The sequence below is a fragment of the Pelodiscus sinensis genome, chromosome 10 (assembly GCF_049634645.1).
Source record: "Pelodiscus sinensis isolate JC-2024 chromosome 10, ASM4963464v1, whole genome shotgun sequence".
Taxonomy (NCBI): domain Eukaryota; kingdom Metazoa; phylum Chordata; order Testudines; family Trionychidae; genus Pelodiscus; species Pelodiscus sinensis.
Genome location: NC_134720.1, coordinates 26,618,270 through 26,638,090, shown reverse-complemented (window position 1 = coordinate 26,638,090; position 19,821 = coordinate 26,618,270). Strand labels below are relative to the sequence as shown.

General features: G+C 44.2%; 1 protein-coding gene and 1 long non-coding RNA gene across 4 annotated transcripts in view; one reads left to right on the top strand and one right to left on the bottom strand.

Annotated features, from left to right (window-relative positions):
• The window catches only part of LOC142830772 (uncharacterized), a 50,667-nt gene that overhangs the window by 1,887 nt on the left and 28,959 nt on the right, over positions 1–19,821 (bottom strand). The window contains exon 2 of the long non-coding RNA XR_012906242.1: positions 2,756–2,810. This is a non-coding gene — a long non-coding RNA (uncharacterized LOC142830772). The remainder of the gene's footprint in view (positions 1–2,755; positions 2,811–19,821) is intronic.
• Positions 18,844–19,821, top strand: part of ERICH6 (glutamate rich 6) — a 32,971-nt gene continuing 31,993 nt past the window's right edge. Inside the window, exon 1 of one of the 3 annotated variants that reach the window (XM_075937718.1) lies at positions 18,844–18,939. In XM_075937718.1, coding sequence (XP_075793833.1) covers positions 18,906–18,939 — 34 coding nt within the window. In that variant the 5' untranslated portion in view covers positions 18,844–18,905. Of the gene's footprint in view, positions 18,940–18,981; positions 19,404–19,821 lie in introns of those variants that run through there. The other 2 variants (XM_075937719.1, XM_014569958.3) reach the window with 2 other exon arrangements.

Here is a 19,821-nt window from a genome sequence, read left to right as displayed (position 1 = left end):
CCTTTCTGTTATCTAGTTCATTGTGGGTGAGGTTCCTGTACAATCTCTTGTGGATGCAACATAGCACTCCCAAAAACTTGTATACATTATAATCTACCAAAACCAACAATAGGACATGTTTTCTGAGATCATGCAAAGAACTCCCTGGAACTATTATCTGATGATGTCAGAGTTCAAGGTCCTACTGATAGATCTCACACTAACATAAATACAATGATTTAAATTGAGAAAGCTGGTTTAAACTGGTGTTGCAAGATCAGACTCAGGCTCTGGGTCATCAAAAGTAATGCCTGTGCTCTTAGCAGGACCAGTTAAAGCAGAATACCAAAAAGGAATTCACATTCCAATAGCCTAGCAAATGCCTACAATGAGAAATGACTTTTTCAACTTAAAGTATGAATTTACTGCAGCAGGCCCTCAATGCAAGCATGACAGAATCACAACAATAATTTAAACCAGGGCTACTCAACTTTGGAAGCCACAATGATACTCACAGCACATGTAAGGACCGCAACTTAAGTGTGATTGCATATATATGCAAATAGCTTCTTTCACACTCACAGGCACGAATACAAAGATTAAGGCAAGTCTAAACAACATGCAGGCCCCATTTAAGTCAGTTCTGCTGATATGAATAAAATGCAATATTTACCTGATTTCCACCCATATGACAACACTTTTAATGAGCAATGACAGTCCAGGAATTTAACTACTAAAATGCATCTCAACTGAAGACCATTATATTGATTACCTTTTTATTTTGTTTCCCACCAGCAGGTCGCATGTTGAGCCCTACGTAAATCCAAACTGCACCGTGGGCGGCAAACAAAGGGCTGCGAGCCACATGTAGCCCCTAGGCCGCATGTTGAGTAGCCCTGATTTAAACAACTAAAATGTAAAATGAAAACTAAGTCCTGGTTTGTAACTGTAATCATGAATCCAGATTAATACCCCTAACATTGTAAGTCACACTGCACAATTCACGTTGGATGATTTAACACCTATGTTAGGAGAAAATAGGATTCACTGGAATTAAGTGTCATTTATTCAGACCTTATTACATAGTTAAGTCCTTAGACCAGGCCTGGGCAAAATACGGCCTGCCAAGCCACCAGATCCAGCCCACAGAGGCCCAGGCAGGCTCCCTTGCTTGCCCCTTAGCCCTGCATGCTCTCAGAAATGCAGTTGCTGGGCCCTGTTTCTATTTCAAAACTGAACTGGAGAGGGGAAAGCTTCAGGAACTGCCCCCACCCCCAGCACAATCCCATTGGCCAGTTTCTGGCCAGAAACTAGCCAGTGGGAGCTGCCTGTTTGAATAACAGGCAGCAAGAACCACCACACCCCTTTTCGCTGGTTTAGTTATTCACTGAAGCATCGGGTCCAGGCAAGCAGGCTGGGAAACATTTAAAGCTCTGCTAGCCTTTACCTCGGCAGGCAAACAGGCTGGTTTGGCTGCTGGCTGGTAAGTCTCCTGCCAGAGCCTCCCTCTGGCACCCCAGCCCCTCTGCCCCCACAATCAACATACCCAAACCCTCTGCTCCCCTCTTACACCCATACCTCCTCCCAGATCTGGCACCCCAATCCCCTGCCCCATATCACAATCCCCTCCTATTCTAGGTCACATCCCAAACCCCTGTACTCCAGTCCCCGCCCTAGGTCACAACCGCCTCCTCTACCCAAACTCCCTCCTCAACTCCATTCTCCCTCCTGAACCCCAGTCCCTTACCCCAAGTTCTCTTTTGCACCCAACCTCTATTCCACATCTCCACTGATATCATGGAAGAGTGCAGCCCTCAACCACTTTCCAAAATCTTGGAAAATTATTTCCCATCAAAAATTATTACCCAACCCTGCCTCAGACATAATATATTAGGTTAAGTTAATAGAGAAGATCCTTTTACTCTGGATTTTACAGTGCCTAGTTTTGATGTTTTACTGTATCTTATTATTTTGAACACAGAAGATATAAAGCCTGGTGCCAAGAAGCTAGATGTGTTACCCATTTAGACAAATTCAGGTAGCTGATACTTGATCCAAAAATCAGATTAACTTCTTAAAGAAGCAACCCTAAACATATTCTTGGAGACAGTCTCACCAGTGTGACTTTCCAATGGCTATGACTGCCTCATCAAGAGAAGAGAAAATATCACAGGGCCAAGGTATATTGGATACAAAAAACAAGTGAACTTTTTATCAGAGAAGTGACCAATCAGAAGAGAAGCCATGTAATATAGAATTGGTAACATGTCACAGAATCACATCTTACAACATCTCTAATCATATTTCTTGTCTGTCCAACGTTTTGACAACTGACTGAGAAACACATACTGTACCAACAGAACTGATCATACTTGTTCTCAGCATGGCATATTCTTAGAGTGTAATTAATTCCAGCAACAAAAGGTATACCAGTAACAGAATAATTATCTGCTTATGAAGCTTTTTCTTTGCAGAGTTTCTTAACCTTCACTCTGCTGGCAACTCTCCCTGAAATGGAATTATTTACATTGAAAAGATTGTGGGGAAAGTCATTTTAGGCTATCTATTCCTTGGTTCCCCTCTCTTTAAATAGGAATAATGCTCGTATATTTTTGTTATGGGGCTTATGTAGTATTTGTAAAAATTGATAGTCATATGAAAGGTGCATCTTAAAAGCAAATGGCTAACTTTTATAAACTGATATTAAAACAGTCAAATTACAAATATACTTACATTTCCAAACCACATATTTTAAGAGTAGTTTTCATTTACTTACTTGCCAAGTTCTGAATTCAGGATCTTTGTTACAGAGCTGATCCTATCGCAGCCACCTAAAATAGTAGATAAAGAGGTGTCAAGCTGCTGTAATAACACATACATTTGTTTAAAACTTTTTATATGATGTTTTTATTTGTAACAAGTTTCAACATATATAAAGTGTCTTTTATTTAGCATGTATATGAGGATGTCTTTACTGCATTGTTAGATTGAATTATAAATGGAGTTTTGTATCAACCCATTTCCTGTCCACACACAAATTTGCAATTTAAGAGATGTAAGATCCAGCAAGCTGGCCTACTGAAGAGGGAAGATTGAATCTCAAGCACTGTTGACACTTGATGTGGGGATACAACAGCTGCTAACTCAATCACATTGTGTAGCCCTAATGTTGCTTTGTTGTGTGATCACCCACTCCAGTGAGGCTGGTTCAAGTGGAGTATGTGCCAATTGTTGCAGGGAAGCTCATCATGCTGTACAAACCTCTCTAATCCTCAGTCCTTCTCTGTGTTGTATTCTGTAACTGAAGAGTTCATGACAGCTTATTTTTTAAAGCACTGCAGCTGGTCTTCTAAGTGTATTTTCATCTTGGTTGGTAATCATTTCTACCATATCCCAGAGACTCTGATAAAGATTATTTTGTGAGGAAATACATGCTACATTTATAGTGCAGCTAACAATGCATCGACTGAACATGGAACGTGGCATCATTAGCTGGCTGCATATTGATAATGGTGAATTTAGGGCATTGCAGTGATTTGATAATTATCAAATTGATCAAAATAATGACCTCAAAGCCATGAAGGCATCCTTAATGAGGCTGAATAAAAAGTAATTTCTGGTAATTGTTACTACTTCACTACTGGAGCCATTGCTTCCTAAGAAGGAACTCTAAATGAGCAATGATTTTCTAGGCCATGTCTCTAGGGGACTCTCTTGCAGGTTTGATTCTGTTTTAAGGTTGCCTTAATGCCAATATGGTATAAAAGTAAACTCTGCACTAGTGGCTTTATGTATGGATCTTTGGGCTTATAATGCTGGACTGAGATTTCCCAGTGGAATTTGTTTCTGCTTAATACTCACCAAAATCAAAGGTAAATGCTACCTTTGCATGTACACATCAGAAATACACTTCCCCTCTGCTAGCAAAAACAATTGCTGACACAGCTGCCATGGCCCTCTCCCCACACACACTGATTTTCTTCATACTCCTGCATATACTACCTCTTCTCCTTCCCAAACAGGTCTCCCTAATATATAACCTTAATCTCAGTGATAACCAATGTGTACCCTAATACCTGTAATTTCTATATCTACCAAATTTACAACATTCATAAATCACCCATTCATACAAGCTTTCCTAAACATAGGAAAACTGCTGTTTGCAATCTGATACCCCACATTGCTGTATGGAAGAGTATATAACACAGTAACATATAACCATTACAAATTATCAGAGTTTTTTTACGATGACAGGAGTGGAGCTACATGGACTGTGGTTGAAATAAAGGTGTGGTGGAAATTTGCAAGGGGAACAAGTGAATGGAGTGCAGATAGAGTTTTAAATGCTATTACTGCTTGGACATCATGTCCACTGTAAAAACCAAAGACCTAACAACCTTAACTCTAAATAAGCATAGTACTGTATTATGTATGAGTATTTGTTTAAACTTATAGCAGACAGCATTCTCCAACTGAAAAAATATCTAAATGTCACTTAGGACCTGTCTACCTTAGAGATATTTTCTAACTGGTTTAAAACTATTACTAGATACATTTGGATAAAAAGAAGAGATGGCTCAAAGAATATTAGATCTCCATTCCATTTTCCCTCCTTATTGTTGTATATATTATTACCTCCACCCTAACATGTTTATGTAGTATTATCTGGTCTTCCAGCTTTGGCAGATTGCAAAACTGGATAATTCTATGGACAACCCCATAGCACATGTGGTATTTGAAAACCAATATGAGCTGTCTGTCATTTATGATTTTATATTTTTCATTGTCTGCCTCTTTATAAAAATAAGTATAAAAAAATCACCAAAAAAAAAACCCCCGCCCTGGTTCAACTACCCAGATCTCAAAGCTGGTTAGAATTATGGTGTAGAGCTTTTTATACCGAACTGGCTTTGAATTCTGACTAGGTCCAGTAAAAACAGAACCACATGGGAATTGGATGTCCAAATCTCCTTTTGAAATTTGTAGGAATTGGGCATCCTAGGGACCTTTGTAAAATCTCAGCCTATACCCCTATTAGAGATGTTAAAAAGTGGGAAATTGTGCAACTGTGTAACCACTGAAAAGCTCAGTAGTTACACACAACTGCAGTGGCAGCTGACTCCCTGGGAGCCAGTGTTGTCCGGAACCTGGCTTTTAAGCCAGCTCCCAGTACATACAGGGAACGAGCCTGCATGTAACTGTGAATGTTAACCTATAAGCCTAGGATTATTTAACTGTTTACATGGTTATACTTTCACGTCCCTAGCCCCTACCTGGTTTTTACATTTGTTCAGTGGCGCTAATTGTAAGTAAGGTCCTCAAAGGTACAAGGGAAGACTGAATTTCTTTGTTTTGGTTACTCTAAAGCCAGCCATTCCAGGGTGCTGGGTTTCTGGGTTTCATGAGGGTAGGCTTTGTTTTAATGCTTATTGGACTCTAAGAAAATATCTGCATTTTTTTTTAAATTTAGCAGCTACCCCTTCCCTTGTCCCATGTTTATAACTATTATTTGTTTACATTACTGTCCACAGCAATGGTTCTCAAACTTTGTACTGGTGACTTCTTTCATACAGCAAGCCTCTGAGTATTACCTCTGCCTCTTAAAAATTAAAAACACTTTAATACATTTTACTTTGTTATAAATGTTGGTGGTGAAGTACAGATTGGGGTGGAGACTGACAGTTTGTACCCCCTCCTACCACTTAATGACCTCACAATCCCCTGAAGGATCATAACCCCCACTTTGAGACTCCCTGATTCAGAGCCTTCAGCCAGGTACAAGGTCCCCATTGTACTAAGTGCAACAAAGTACAGAACCTGCCCCAAAATACTTACATAAATTAGTTTTCTAATATTTTCTACTTATCTCTGTATCACCTGTATGTCTGTGAAGCTGTGCATACACCTGAAACTAACTTGTAGGGATATTCATTGTTTAAAAAGTGGTATTTATGAGCCTGATTTCTGGACAGAGTTCCTATTCACTATACTTAAATATATTTATTTTCAAGATTTTTTTAAAAGTTTTATGGTCTGGATTGTATGAATTTTCTTCAATTATCCTCCACCCTACCTCTGGGGGAAAGCTTTATGCAAAGTTACTTTTCAGAACACTCCAGTGTCCAGGTATCTCTCATCATATCATTCTCACTGCCAACTCTGAGCTCACAACCCAAAGCCAAATTCAGACCTGGGGGTGGGGGAAGGGGATGGAAAATGCAGCTGAGAAATGCCTACTTACGCCAACCCTGAATGTGGCTTCTAGAAAGCAAGATGGCTGGTTGTTGACTCCTTAGCAAGTCTTTTAAATTATTTGATTAACAGTGTGATTTGAAAATGTAATAGGAAAATGTGGATACACTTACATAGTCTGGCAATACTGTTCTGAATTGCTTACATGATACAAATAGCAATGATTGAATAGCAACTGCGCACTGCTACTAATGCATCCAAAGCAGCTGCTGACATCAGCCATTTCCCTCTCTTTGAATGTATTATTTTAATCCTGTCTTCTTTGTGTGTGTGTGTTATTTCTGTTTGTAATAGCTTGACTCTCATTGCCCAGGTACAAACATCCATTTCCTAAAACATGTAGGGTTGTTTCCAAAGCATGAGACTTGCCAAGAATGGCTACTAAACATTTTGGAAGCTACCTCATTCATAGCTACCTCATACCTCTACCCAGAAAGGCACAGCAACTGGCCCCTCTGGATTGCACCTGCCCTTCTCTGTCAGTTCCCAGGATGGTGTTTCTATCTCTCTGTGGGGACACTTAGAAAGAGGTGCCAATGACTTACATTACCTTTTGACCTTATCGGGGAGGTTGCTCCTTTAATGACAACTGAGTCAACCTACCACATAGGCAAGGAATTTTGCACCTTCCTTAGCGATAACATATGGAGACTGGAATATAAGCCATGTGGGCAGATGAGAATAACAGCCAGGCCTATTGAGAGGCTCTGAACACTTTCCCCAGTGCAAGTTGTGAACCAAGGATTATAAAAGTGGGGGTTCTTGGAATGGTTCTCCCTTCATAATATTTGGTTTTCCACCTGGAATTTTTCTGAAATCCTCTTGAGAGAGAAGTTACAAATTGCCCCCTCCAAAGATGAATATGGGCAGCGGTAGACAACTAAACACTTCATTCCTCAGTGTTAATTTGAAAAAGCCTAAGGTAGTAGTCAGGGTAATGAGATTGGATCATGAAAGAAACAACAGTTAATGAGAGGAATGGAATCCAGTGGACCCTGTTTAAACAGCTAGAAGACCTTGATTTTGCAGATGACCAAGCTCTTCTGTCACATAATCAATTTCAAATGCAAAATAAAACAGTGAAGCTGGACAAGATTTCACAGCAGATGGGACTGAAGATCCACGAGGGGAAGACCAAGAACATGAAAGTGAATGCAGCAAGTAACAGCAGCCCAACTGTTCTGAGAGGAATGACACTAGAGGAAGTTGATACCTTCACTTATTTAGGTAGTATTGTAAATAAAGTGGGAGGTACTGACGAAAATATTAAGACCAGAATACAAAAGGCAAGAGGTTCTTTTATTATTTTGAGGAACATATGAAATTCAAGAGAGATCAAGCTACAGATCAAATAAGGATCTTCAGCTTGAATGTAAAATCAGTACTTCTATATGGCTCAGAATCATGGCAAACAACAAGGACAAACATCAAAAGATTGCAGACTTTTATTAATAAATGCTCGTGTAAGATCATTGGCCTGAAGTGGTCTGACAAGGTTACAGACATTAGCTTATGGGAAAGAACAGGGCAATGCCCAGTAGAGCAAGAGATTTTGAGAAGAAGATGGCGATGGATTGGTCATACACAGTGGAAGCCACCAACTAGCATTACCAGACAATCCATATCCTGGAACCCAAAGGGGAAGAGGAAGGCCAAAGAATAGTTGGAGAAGAGACCTGGATGTGAATGTGAGGAAAGCGGGCAAACGCTGGAGAGAATCAGAAAAGATGGCATAAGACAGAGAGGCTTGGAAAGAAATTGTTGATGGCCTCTGCTCCCATAGGAACTAAGGGCAAAGAAGTAGTATCGTATATTCCGGCGTACAAGACGACCTCTGATGTTAAAAAACATCCCCCAAAAATCGGGGGTCGTCTTGTACGCCGGGTATACATCCCAGGCGCGCCTGGGATGCCCCGCCGCCGGAGCCCCTCCGCGGCTTTCAAAGCCTCGGGGGAAGCCGGCGGCCGGGCATCCCAGGCGCGCCTGGGATGCCCCGCCGCCGGCTTCCCCCGAGGCTTTCAAAGCTGCTGCGGCTTTGCTCCCGGTGCCTCTGGTCTGCTGGGGACCATCTCCAGCAGACCAGGGACACCGGGAGCAAAGGAGGCAGAGGGGCGCTGGGGTATAAGATGAAACCCTATCTTTTTAATTAAAAGATAGGGGGTCGTCTTATACGCCCAGTCGCCCTATACGCCGGAAAATACGGTAGTAGTCAGGGCCATATTGAAGCAATTTTGGATCTTTCAACAATGAAATGTCCCCTCACGGCTCCACTCTCACTTGGAATGGCAGATGCTAGGTATACCCACAACCTCCCAGAAAGGCAAAGGTAGTAGCATCATGGGAGCCTCCTCTCCCTTGGAGAGGTAGGGTAGCAGGACGGCAGGCTCCAGACACTTCCATCCCAGCTGCTGGGATATCTGCATGAGTAGGTTGGGTTGCTACTCTCTCCTCCTGTTGCACAAAATCCATGGGTGGGGTGCTGTTGGTGAGACCTTCTCCTGCAGCAGGTCAGGGAGTTAACAGTGATGGTGGTCTCATTCATCTCACTCTCTGCTGCTGTTTCATGCTATCGGAACCATGCATCAGTTCCATTTAGGGTATCTTTTCTTACACTCATGATGACTAGAGGGCTTACTGGTTTTTCAAAATGAAAGCTAAGATTCTGATGTTGATCACTTGATTCTAGGAGCTGGTGCCCTAGACACATGCCTATAGTTCTGATGTCTTCTTCTGACCCTGGCAGTGATGGGGAATTCCCAGCAGCTCCTTTGGGCAAAGGGGTGGTGCTCATCAGATACATATTGGCACTGTACTGATGGTTCCTAAGCAACAAAGGGAGCCAGATAAAGTGAGGGGGTTATGAGCAAGTGCAGGCAGCAGGTTGCCAAGCCCAGACTTATGGGAGAGCCACAGGGAGGGAATGACCAGGGGACTGAGAAGAGTGCAGGCCAGAGAAAGTTCAGGTGGTCAAGGGAAGAGAATAGTTTGCAAAAGAGGAGTTGATGGGTTGATTTGCACCTCACCTGCTTTTATGAGTGTAACAGGAGGGGTGCTTGAATACTGCAAACCTGTGGGGATAATAGGTCATTACATCTAGCCATTTGATAATCACTGCAAGGAATTTACTGTCATAAACTCTATTAGTGTGTCCCAATGATTCAGACACATCACTTGTGTAGATTGCCATACTAATAAAGGTAATGAGGTTACCCTAGAATAGCACAGCTCCATTGACTGGAGGTAATTGAAGTTGTTCCTTTGTGGCAATGAGCTAATGTAGAATAATATCGTGTGCCAGTGTTTAAATTCTCATTCGTTTGTCAGCCAGTGCTGTAAAATTATTTTACAACAGAAGCTAAAGGCTTTTAAATGAAAACTGATTGCATATGGTGCACAGACATGAGTAAAATGTGATGTTTAATAAAGCTTGCTACAGAGCAAGTGGAGGGAGCAGGCATGGATTTCGAAGGGTAGCCATGCTCCAGTAATGCATGTTTTGTAATCAATGCTGTAACTCAATTCCTATTCCAGGCTTGACCACGAGCAGTGTTAGTGGAATATATCCTGGACATCTTTTGCATTAGCAGTTACAGCCCCGTAAGCATCCAATGGCAGTTTTAAAATGAATCTTTGATGTGGCTAGTTATATGGCTGCCTGAGCAAGAAAGACACACACTACCACTGCATAACTACCATGTGAAAAATTAGCAAAAATAAGCCACCTTTCAGATCAATTATCCATGGTTCTGGAACTATGGGTGCTTGGAGTGCTGCCCCACACTCTGGCATGAAGTGGTTTCTATTTATATACAGGCTTTATTGTTTGGTTCAATGGCTCAGCACCCCCATTATAAAAATTGCTCCAGCATCAGTGAATGTGAACTGGGGTAGGATGACAGCAACTCTATCAGACTGGGATCAGTGACCTACCCAGAAACCACAGAAGAACAGGATCAGTGACAGAACCCTCCTTGCCATTGCCTCTCCAATCAAAGCAGGATGTCAGAATCATAGAATACTAGGACTGGAAGGGACCTCGAGAGGTCATCAAGTCCAGTCCTCTGCCCTCATGGCAGGACCAAATACTGTCTAGACCATCCCTGATAGACATTTATCTAACCTACTCTTAAATATCTCCAGAGATGGGGATTCCACAACCTCCCTGGGCAATTTATTCCAGTGTCTGACTACCCTGACAGTTAGGAACTTTTTCCTAATAGCCAACCTAAATCTCCCTTGCAGCAGTTTAAGCCCATTGCTTCTTGTTCTATCCTCAGAGGCCAAGATGAACAAGTTTTCTCCCTCCTCCTTATGACACCCTTTGAGATATCTGAAAACTGCTATCATGTCCCCCCTCAATCTTCTCTTTTCTAAACTAAACAAACCTAATTCTTTCAGCCTTCCCTCATAGGTCATGTTCTCTAGACCTTTAATCATTCTCGTTGCTCTTCTCGGGACCCTCTCCAATTTCTTCACATCTTTCTTGAAATGTGATGCCCAGAACTGAACACGATACGCCAATTGAGGCCTAACCAGCGCAGAGTAGAGCGGAAGAATGACTTCTCGTGTCTTGCTCACAACACTCCTGTTAATGCATTCCAGAATAATGTTTGCTTTCTTTGCAACAGCATCACACTGCTGACTCATATTCAACTTGTGGTCCACTATAACCCCTGGATCCCTTTCTGCTGTACTCCTTCCCAGACAGTTGCTTCCCATTCTGTATGTATGAAACTGATTGTTCCTTCCTAAGTGGAGCACTTTGCATTTGTCTTTATTAAACTTCAGCCTATTTACCTCAGACCATTTCTCCAATTTGTCCAGGTCATTTTGAATTATGACCCTATCCTGCAGATTAGTCGCAACCCCACCCAGCTTGGTATAATCTGCAGACTTAATAAGCGTACTTTCTATGCCAATATCTAAATCGTTGATGAAGATATTAAACAGAGTCGGTCCCAAAACAGACCCTTGCGGAACCCCACTTGTTATGCTTTTCCAGCAGGATTGTGAACCATTAATAATTATTAACTGCTCTCTGAGTATGGTTATCTATCCAGTTATGCACCCACCTTATAGTAGCCCCATCTAAGTTGTATTTACCTAGTTTATTGATAAGAATATCATGAGAGACTGTATCAAACGCCTTACTAAAGTCTAGGTATACCACATCCACCACTTCTCCTTTATCCACAAGACTCGTTATCCTATTAAAGAAAGCTATCAGATTGGTTTGACACGATTTGTTCTTTACAAATCCATGTTGACTATTCCCTATCATCTTGCCACCTTCCAAGTGTTTACAGATGATTTCCTTAATTACTTGCTCCATTATCTTCCGTGGCACAGAAGTTAAACTAACTGGTCTGTAGTTTCCTGGGTTGTTTTTATTTCCCTTTTTATAGATGGGCACTATATTTGCCCTTTTCCAGTCCTCTGGAATCTCTCCTGTCTCCCATGATTTTCCAAAGATGATAACTTAGAGGCTCAGATACCTCCTCTATCAGCTCCTTGAGTATTCTAGGATGCATTTCATCAGGCCCTGGTGAGTTGCAGGCATCTAACTTTTCTAGGTGATTTTTAACTTGTTCTTTTTTTATTTTACCTTCTAAAACTACCTCCTTCCCACTAGCATTCACTATGTTAGGCATTCCTTCAGACTTCTCGGTGAAGACCGAAACAATGAAGTCATTGAGCATCTCTGCCATTTCCAAGTTTCCTGTTACTGTTTCTCCCTTCTCACTGACCAGTGGGCCTACCCTGTCCTTGATCTTCCTCTTGCTTCTAATGTATTTATAAAAAGACTTCTTGTTTCCCTTTATTCCGGTAGCTAGTTTGAGCTCATTCTGTGCCTTTGCCTTTCTAATCTTGCCCCTGCATTCCTGTGCTGTTTGCCTATATTCATCCTTTGTAATTTGTCCTACTTTCCATTTTTTATATGACTCCTTTTTTATTTTTAGATCATGTAAGATCTCGTGGTTGAGCCAAAGCAGTCTTTTGCCATAATTTCTATCTTTCCGACACATCGGAATAGCTTGCTTTTGGTCCCTTAACAATGCCCATTTGAATGTGTATATTCTTCCATCTAAGAATGCTGAAATGTGAAGAGGTCCATCAAATAGGCACATATAACATTTCATAGGACATGTCCACACTAGAATCATAGAATACTAGGACTGGAAGGAACCTCGAGAGAACCTTTTTTTCCATATAATAGTGTCAGTGAGGGGTGTGTTTGGGTCTTTTTTTTAACATGTTATATCAGCAAAAGCTTTAGTGTAGGTTAGGGATGTTAAATTTAGATTTCCATTGACTATTCTATTAGTCTATAAGAGGCCTGTCAGGCTCTTGCTACAGTTCAAAAGTGAAAGCCGCACAGGGACTGGCCCCGTGCTCCCTGCAATGCCTCAGCCATTGAAATGTACAAGAGCCCCAGTGGGGCTCTTGTACATTTCAAAAGGAAGCCCTGCAGCATGCGCAGGACAATCCCCCACTGGGGCTCTTGTACATTTCAAAAGGAAGCCCTGCAGCATGCGCAGGACAATCCCCCACTGGGGCTCTTGTACATTTCAAAAGCAGAATCTCAGCAGAAGTGGCGCAAGTGGAGTCTGCTTCAGTCCCTGCTCACACCGTTTCCTGCTGTGCCTCAGCCTTCCCTGCTTCCCACAGAGACAGTGCTGGTGGAACCAGCTTTTAAGCTGGCTCCCCCCACCTCTGACACTTTGCTGTCTCTCTCTGATAGAGGTAGCAAGGGGGGGGGGGGGGCAAGCAACTAGTCACATCACTAGCTGACTATCCAATAAGCTTATGCTTATTGGATAGTCAACTAGTCGCTTACATCCATAGTATAGGTACCATTATACTCACCAATAGTTGCTTCTGCCACTATAGCTTATTCTGTTAGGGAACTAGTATAAGCTATTCAAGCAAAAGTACATTTCTACTGGTAGAGACTGTATCTACATTAGCTAAAGCAACCAGTTTTTTCTAGCTTAGACCCAGGCTATGTCTAACCCCGTGGTCACCAACCCGTCGATCGCGAGGCCTCAACCAGTCGATTGCAAGGCATTTGGGCAACCCCGCCCTCCATTTTCCCCCCACCCCCGAGAAGCCCCACTACCTACCTCTAGTGTAGTGCCGGCTTCCCGCGGGGTGGACGGAAGTCCTGTCTGAAGCCCGCGTCACTTTCAGGGGTTCCAGAAGTGCGTGGGCTGCTCCCCCTCCCACAGCTCTGTTGCGTGCTGGGGGAGGGGGCATTGGCCCTAGAGGAGGAGTGTGGAGGCTTCCCTGCACCGCCAGTGCCAGAGGGGTGAGTTGGGCGCAGGGGTTTCCCTGCACTGCGGGAGCAGGAGTTGGCCCCAGGGTTTGGCCGCGCTGCGGAAGGGGAGGGAGTTGGCCGGGCCGGGCTGCACCGTGGGAGGGGGGCTTGACCCCGGGGCAGGCGCCCGCGGTGGTTGGCCGGGCTGCAGGAGGGGGTTGGCCGCACTGCAGGAGGGGAGGGGCCAGGCCGCCCTGCGCCACGGAAGGAGGGTTTGGCCCCGTCGCGGGAGTGGTGCAGGTTGCCACTGGTGCAGGCTCCTGCGGGGTTTTGGCCCCGCCGCGGAATGGGTTGGGTTAGCCCCGGGGCAGGCACGCTTGGGGTTTCCCTGCTCCGTGGGGGACCCGGAGGAGGCATGTGCTGGCTTCCCACGGGGGAGGGGAGAGAATCCTGGGAGGAGGCAGATGCAGGTGACTCTGCTGCCACTGGCACCCTGTCCCCGCTCCCCAGACTCCATTCCCCTGTCCCCAGCTACAGAACTCTGTCCCCATTCCCGTCCCCACTCCCTGAACTCTGTCCCCATTCCCGTCCCACTCCCTGAACTCTGTCTCCATTGGCACCCTGTCCTCTGCCCTCCCAGCACCCTGTTCCCTCTCCTCTGCCCCCAGCCACAGAACTCTATCCCCACAAAATGTATAATTATAAATGCTTCACTGTAGATTTAAATAGCATGAATAAAAAACAGACCATTTATTTCATAACTATAAACACGTGATTTTAATTTTATATATCGCATAATTTAAAAATAAAATGTTTATCAGAGTGTGTAAGTAAGGGCTGGGGATAGCAAGTGATGGACAGGAGGAGAATAGAGAGGGCAGGGCTTCAAGGAAGGGGCGGGGCGGTAGATCTTTGCCTGTTCTGAGATTTAAAAAGTGATCTTCTGTGTAAAAAGGTTGGAGACCACTGGTCTAACCAATGCAGCTTTTAACAACAAGGTTGTGTAGATACAGCCCTGTTGCTAAAAGTCAGCATGTGTTAATTGCTTTGTCCTCAGGAGAGCAGTCCTACAACAAAGCAGCATTCACACTTGCACTTGCTGTGGCAAAACTTTTTGTCATTCTGGGAGGAGCGGGGGATTAAGCATCCATGAATGACAAAAGTTGTGTCGATCAATTACAGGTGGAGACATAGCCTAAATCTGTCTAAAACTGGAAATAGCAAAATTGTAGGATTAGGAAAGATTCATTCTAATAGTACTTGCTATTGTTGCCATAATTCACCATAACATCACTGTTAAACTCTGTTTTAGGTTACAAGAAAATATACCCCTGGTGCATACAAATCTGACATAATATATATATCTATATTAACATTGTGACTCACCCCTACTACACAGATTGGAAAAAGAGTTAAGAGGTATCATACCACATATTTGCATGACATCTTGGAAGGACTTATTATAGTTTAGTCAGGGGAAGATCACTTTTAAAAAATGACTGAATAAATCTGATCTCAGTAGGATTTTTTAAATACACATTGATACCCATAGCTGATGTCCATGTTTAAGCAGATAAGAGACTTAACTATTCATAAAAAAAAGGAATAAAAACAATAAATGAGAAAACATGTTATTTGGAACATGCATCATGTTCTAAATAATACTGAAGACTCCACCATATGATTCAATAATCCATTAGTCTGGAAGAAGAATGTTAAGTAATGACTCCCACTAATACTCAGAAGCAGTATCTTAGGTAGATTGTTTGGTATCTAATTACTCCCTGTATATACAGGGAACTAAGCAAGCAGAATGTACTTAGTGACAGTAAGAGTAATTTGCTTCTCTTTTCAATCTATTCTTTAGAATATAACACGTGTGAGTATGCGTGCGCACATACGCACACACACTACAAACATGGAAGTTCTAAGAGTTCGACATCACACATTCAGTCCCAGTTATAGCATGCTGAGGGTTATTATCTTAGGCTACATCTACACTGCACGCTTCCTACGCAATAACTTTTTGCGCAAGAGCGCGTCCACACTGCCATGTGCTTTTGCAAAAGAGATGTGCTTTTGTGCAACAGCGTCCATGGCAGTGTGGACGCTCTTCTGCGCAAGAAAGCTCTCACGGCCATTTTAGCCATAGGGGTTTCTTGCGCAAGAAACTCCTGTTGCCTATCCACACTGCCTTCTTGCGCCGGAGCTCTTGCGCAAAAAGGCTTATTCCTCATAGAAAGAGGAATAACTCTTGCGCAAAAAGCCCTGTGTTCTTATGATTTACTATACCTTTTCTTGCACAAGAACAGGCTTGTAGTGTGGATGCTCCACACATTTTTGCACAAAAACGTCCATTTATGCATAAAAATTCTGCAGTGTAGACATAGCCTTAGCGTGGGAGAAAAAGAGAATGATAGCCTGCTTATTAAAGGAGTTCTCTCTCCCTTATATGGCCACTATCCCTATAGTTTGAGCCACTCATAGTCCTTACTGCATTTATCCTCACAACCCCCCTATGAGGAAGGGAAACCCCGTTTTACAGAAGAATGGAGGGGTAAAGACTAAAAGTCATTGGTTTTAAGAGGCAGTTAAGCACTGCTCCAGTCTATGTTGAAATGCCTAACTCCAGCAAGTCTCAGATCCCAGGACCAACAGATTCAAGCTCATGCAGTGTGGTGCTTAAAATGCTAGAGGAGCCTGAACCTGTAAGAAGGGGGCTCTAAATCCCAAGTTCCAGCCTCACTCATATTGTCTACATAGCAATTTTTAGCATGCTAGTGCAAGACTGAATTTGTCAACTCACACTCCAATTTGCTGCCATGGGCTGTGAAGATGTACCCCATGGCTATGCCTACACTGGGGAAGTTTGGTGACAAAAAGTGCTGTCAACATGCAAAAATCAGCAAAAGTGAAAGCTGGTCAAACTGGTTTTTCTACCTCCCACTGTCAACTTTTCATGGCCACATGGCTAGCCATCTGTCAACAGATAGGGGAAAAGAATGTCTCTACGTCTACACTGCAAGGTTTTTGCACAAAAATGACAGGTTGTTTGCAAAAACCTGTGAAGCGTCCACACCTCAAATGTGCTTTTGCGCAAGTAAATGGGCAGTAAAACGGCAGAACAGAGGGCTTTTTCCGGTGTAGGTAAACCTCCTTTTATGAGGCATAACTCTTTTTTGCGCTACAGCTATTGCGCAAAAAGGCAAGTGTGGATGCTCCACTGGAGTTTCTTGCGCAAAAAGAGCCTATCAGAAAAAACACAGGTGCTCTGATAGTCATGCAGTGTGGACACTCTCTTGCGCAAAAGCACATCGCAAAAGCGATGTGCTCTGAGGTGTGAATGTGCTCTTGTGCAAGAAGTTTTTGCACAAAAACTTTTGCAAAAAAGGCTTCTGGTGCAAGAAGCATGCAGTGTAGATGTAGCCTGTGGGTAAGCCTCCCACAGTGCAGTGTTGTGGAAAGGCAGAGCTGATCCCTGTGATTCTTGGGATTTTCCCCGAAGTTCTCCCACAGCCTTCTCAGCTGCTAGGAAGAGCATCATGAGTAGCTCTGTGAACTCTCCATGTTGAGGCATGTTAAAGCAGTACAGCAGTCTCTCCAGCCTTCCCCTTGCAGCTGCAGTCTGCCTGCTGCTGTGTTTCTAACAGAATGGGAGCATTCCAATGATTTGCACCTTTTATTTGTTCCCCAAACTGAGCAACTCACTCAGCTGTCAGATACTTCCAGGAGCTTTGAAGAGGAAGGTATGCATGCCTGCAGGGCAGCAGAAATCACAAAATACCCAGCACAGCCATCAGGACAGGCATTGTGGGATACTGGCAAAAGTCAGTTCTCATGACTAAAACAAACAAAAGAATACACACTGGCTCTTTCTCAACAATAAAAGAAGGGGGAAAGACAAAAGTCTCCCACAGAGGTGGAAAAATTTTTGTCACTAGAACTGAGTTTTTTCCCCAACAAAAGTTGCATTATGTGTGCGCTCACTCTGTTTTGTCAACAAAAGGCAGTTTTTGGTGGCAAAACATGCCAGTGTAGACAATGCCTTAGATTCCTAGATACCTTGAAAAATCTGGACCTAAGCGACTTTCCCAGGGCAAACAAAAAAATGTGTGGCAAAGCAATATATTTAACTGGCATTTCCCATTATCCTACCAATCATTATAACCATTGGACCATTCTTCCTCTAAGAGTTGTAACCCACAAAAGCTCATAATACCATCTACATGTTTTGTTAGTCTGTAACTGGAAAAACAAGAAATAGTCTGGCAGCACCTTAAAGACTAACTCAACTACTCCTCTGAAGTTTTTGAAATGTTTAAATTGGGAAAAAGGGGGCAATTTTTTCACAAGAACATCTGAGACCAGTTTTGTTTTTCAACCAGCTCTAGTGGTAAGACTGCAATGCATTTCATTTGAGTCTGTTTTCCTGCTCCCCTCAATCAATATGGCATCTCCCTCTCCTTCAGAATTTGCCAACTAAACACTCACTTCAAGATTAACAATTAGGCATCCTTCCCAGAAACTGCAAGGGATCACAAAAGAGCAATGGAAACTGTACAGTTGTCCACACCCAAGGAAACTTAACAGCCTTACCTAATGATGCCAACCTACGCAAAGTTATGCAGAACAGCACTTTACACAACACACACACACACATCCCATCTTGCAAAACACACCCACCCACCACCCACACCAAAAAAACCCCTCATGATTAAACTCATGCCTTAATACATAACTCCACTGACTTTTGTAGAGTTACACCAAGGATGAATTTAGTCCTAGATGTTTAAATAAAACCACCTAAGTCTCTTAAGAACACTGACAAAACATTATTCGATCTCTCCCCCTAGTCACTACCTATAGCATGGGTTCCCAAATTGGGGGGCATGAAGAAATTCCAGGGGGGGGCACGAGGCAACCCAGCCTCTCCCCCTCCCCATCATGTTTGCTTTGTTTTGTTTTGCTCAACAAGTTTTGCTGCTATTTTTTGGGGGTGGGGAGGTGTAAAGGTTTTTCAAAAATCAAAAAGGGGCCTTGATGCCTAAAAGTTTGGGAACCACTGGCCTATAGCAGCGTTTCCCAAACTCTGGGCTGCGGCCCAGTACCAGTGGGCGCGCGAACGAGGAGCTGCGTCCGCAGCGCCCAGCCCGGCATAAGCCAACCCGGGGCCTGCCCGGCACGCGGCCGTGGAGCTGCCAGGCTGCTCTGCCGCAGGCGGTGGCGGGCGCTCCGTGCCGCAGAGCTCAGAGAGCGGCCGGCCCCTTTAAATTTCGGCGGGGGTCGAGTTCTGAGCGCCCCGCCCCGCCGTTTCCCTAGAGATTAGAACGCACAACACTTTGCGTCACAAGGATGCTGGAAAGGGGCTCCCCGCGTGTTAAAGGGGCCGCAGCCCCGCAGGCGGCAGCAGCGCGCCATGGAGGGAGCCAGCGGTGCGGGGCGGGAGCGCGGTGGGTCCGCAGCGCCGGGGCCTGGAGAGCAGCCGGGTGACCCCCCCCCCCGCTCCTCTCCCGCAGCAGGGTCGCGGAGCGATGCCTGAGAGGCGCGGGGCCCGGGATGAAGCGGCCCGGCCAGCGCGGCTCCCCGGAACCCCTGGCACTCGGGGCGGCTCTGAGCGCAGCGGCGCCCGGCTCACGTCCCTGTGGCTGGTGCCTCTGGGAGAGGGGCAGAGGAAAGGTTATAGGGGTCCCCCGCCTGCAGCGCCCCTCGCATCCCAGGGGGTCGAAGTGAAATTAGGGCGCTGGCAGGTGCATCGGGCACCCGAAAATTTGGGGCACCCGGGCGTCTTACTATCCACCCAGCCACTTCTTCCTGTCCCTGGTTTGTGGCTCTGTTAGCGGGATCTAGTTAACTTAAAAGTGAAAAAGGCTGAGGGCCCCATTAGTACACTGAACCTGAGAGAGTCATGCTAATGGTAAGGAAGCCATTTAAAACAGGCATTTGCCAACCCCAGGTGTATACTGTCCATTTCTGAAATTGCTGCGTTATTCTACAGGACAGTCATTTAAAATTTGCTTTAAAAATATTTAATGAGTGCATTGCTGAAGATTATTTAAAAAAATCACATCTCTAAAAAATCATCATCTTCCCTCCCACCCGCAGGCTGCCCGCAAGCATAGGGGCACCCCCTATATACTAAGGACAATGCTGGGCCCTATGCTTGGTGCTCTGAGGCAGGGGCACAAGCCACCAGGGGCTTTCCAGCAGCCAGAGTTCTTTAAAAAGGCTTTTAGCTACAGCTTCTCCTTGAACTATTCTAAGTCTAGTAACCTCTGGGCTTGACAATCTTGCCTGACCACGGTGGATTCCCGGGGGGGGGGGGGGGAGGGTGA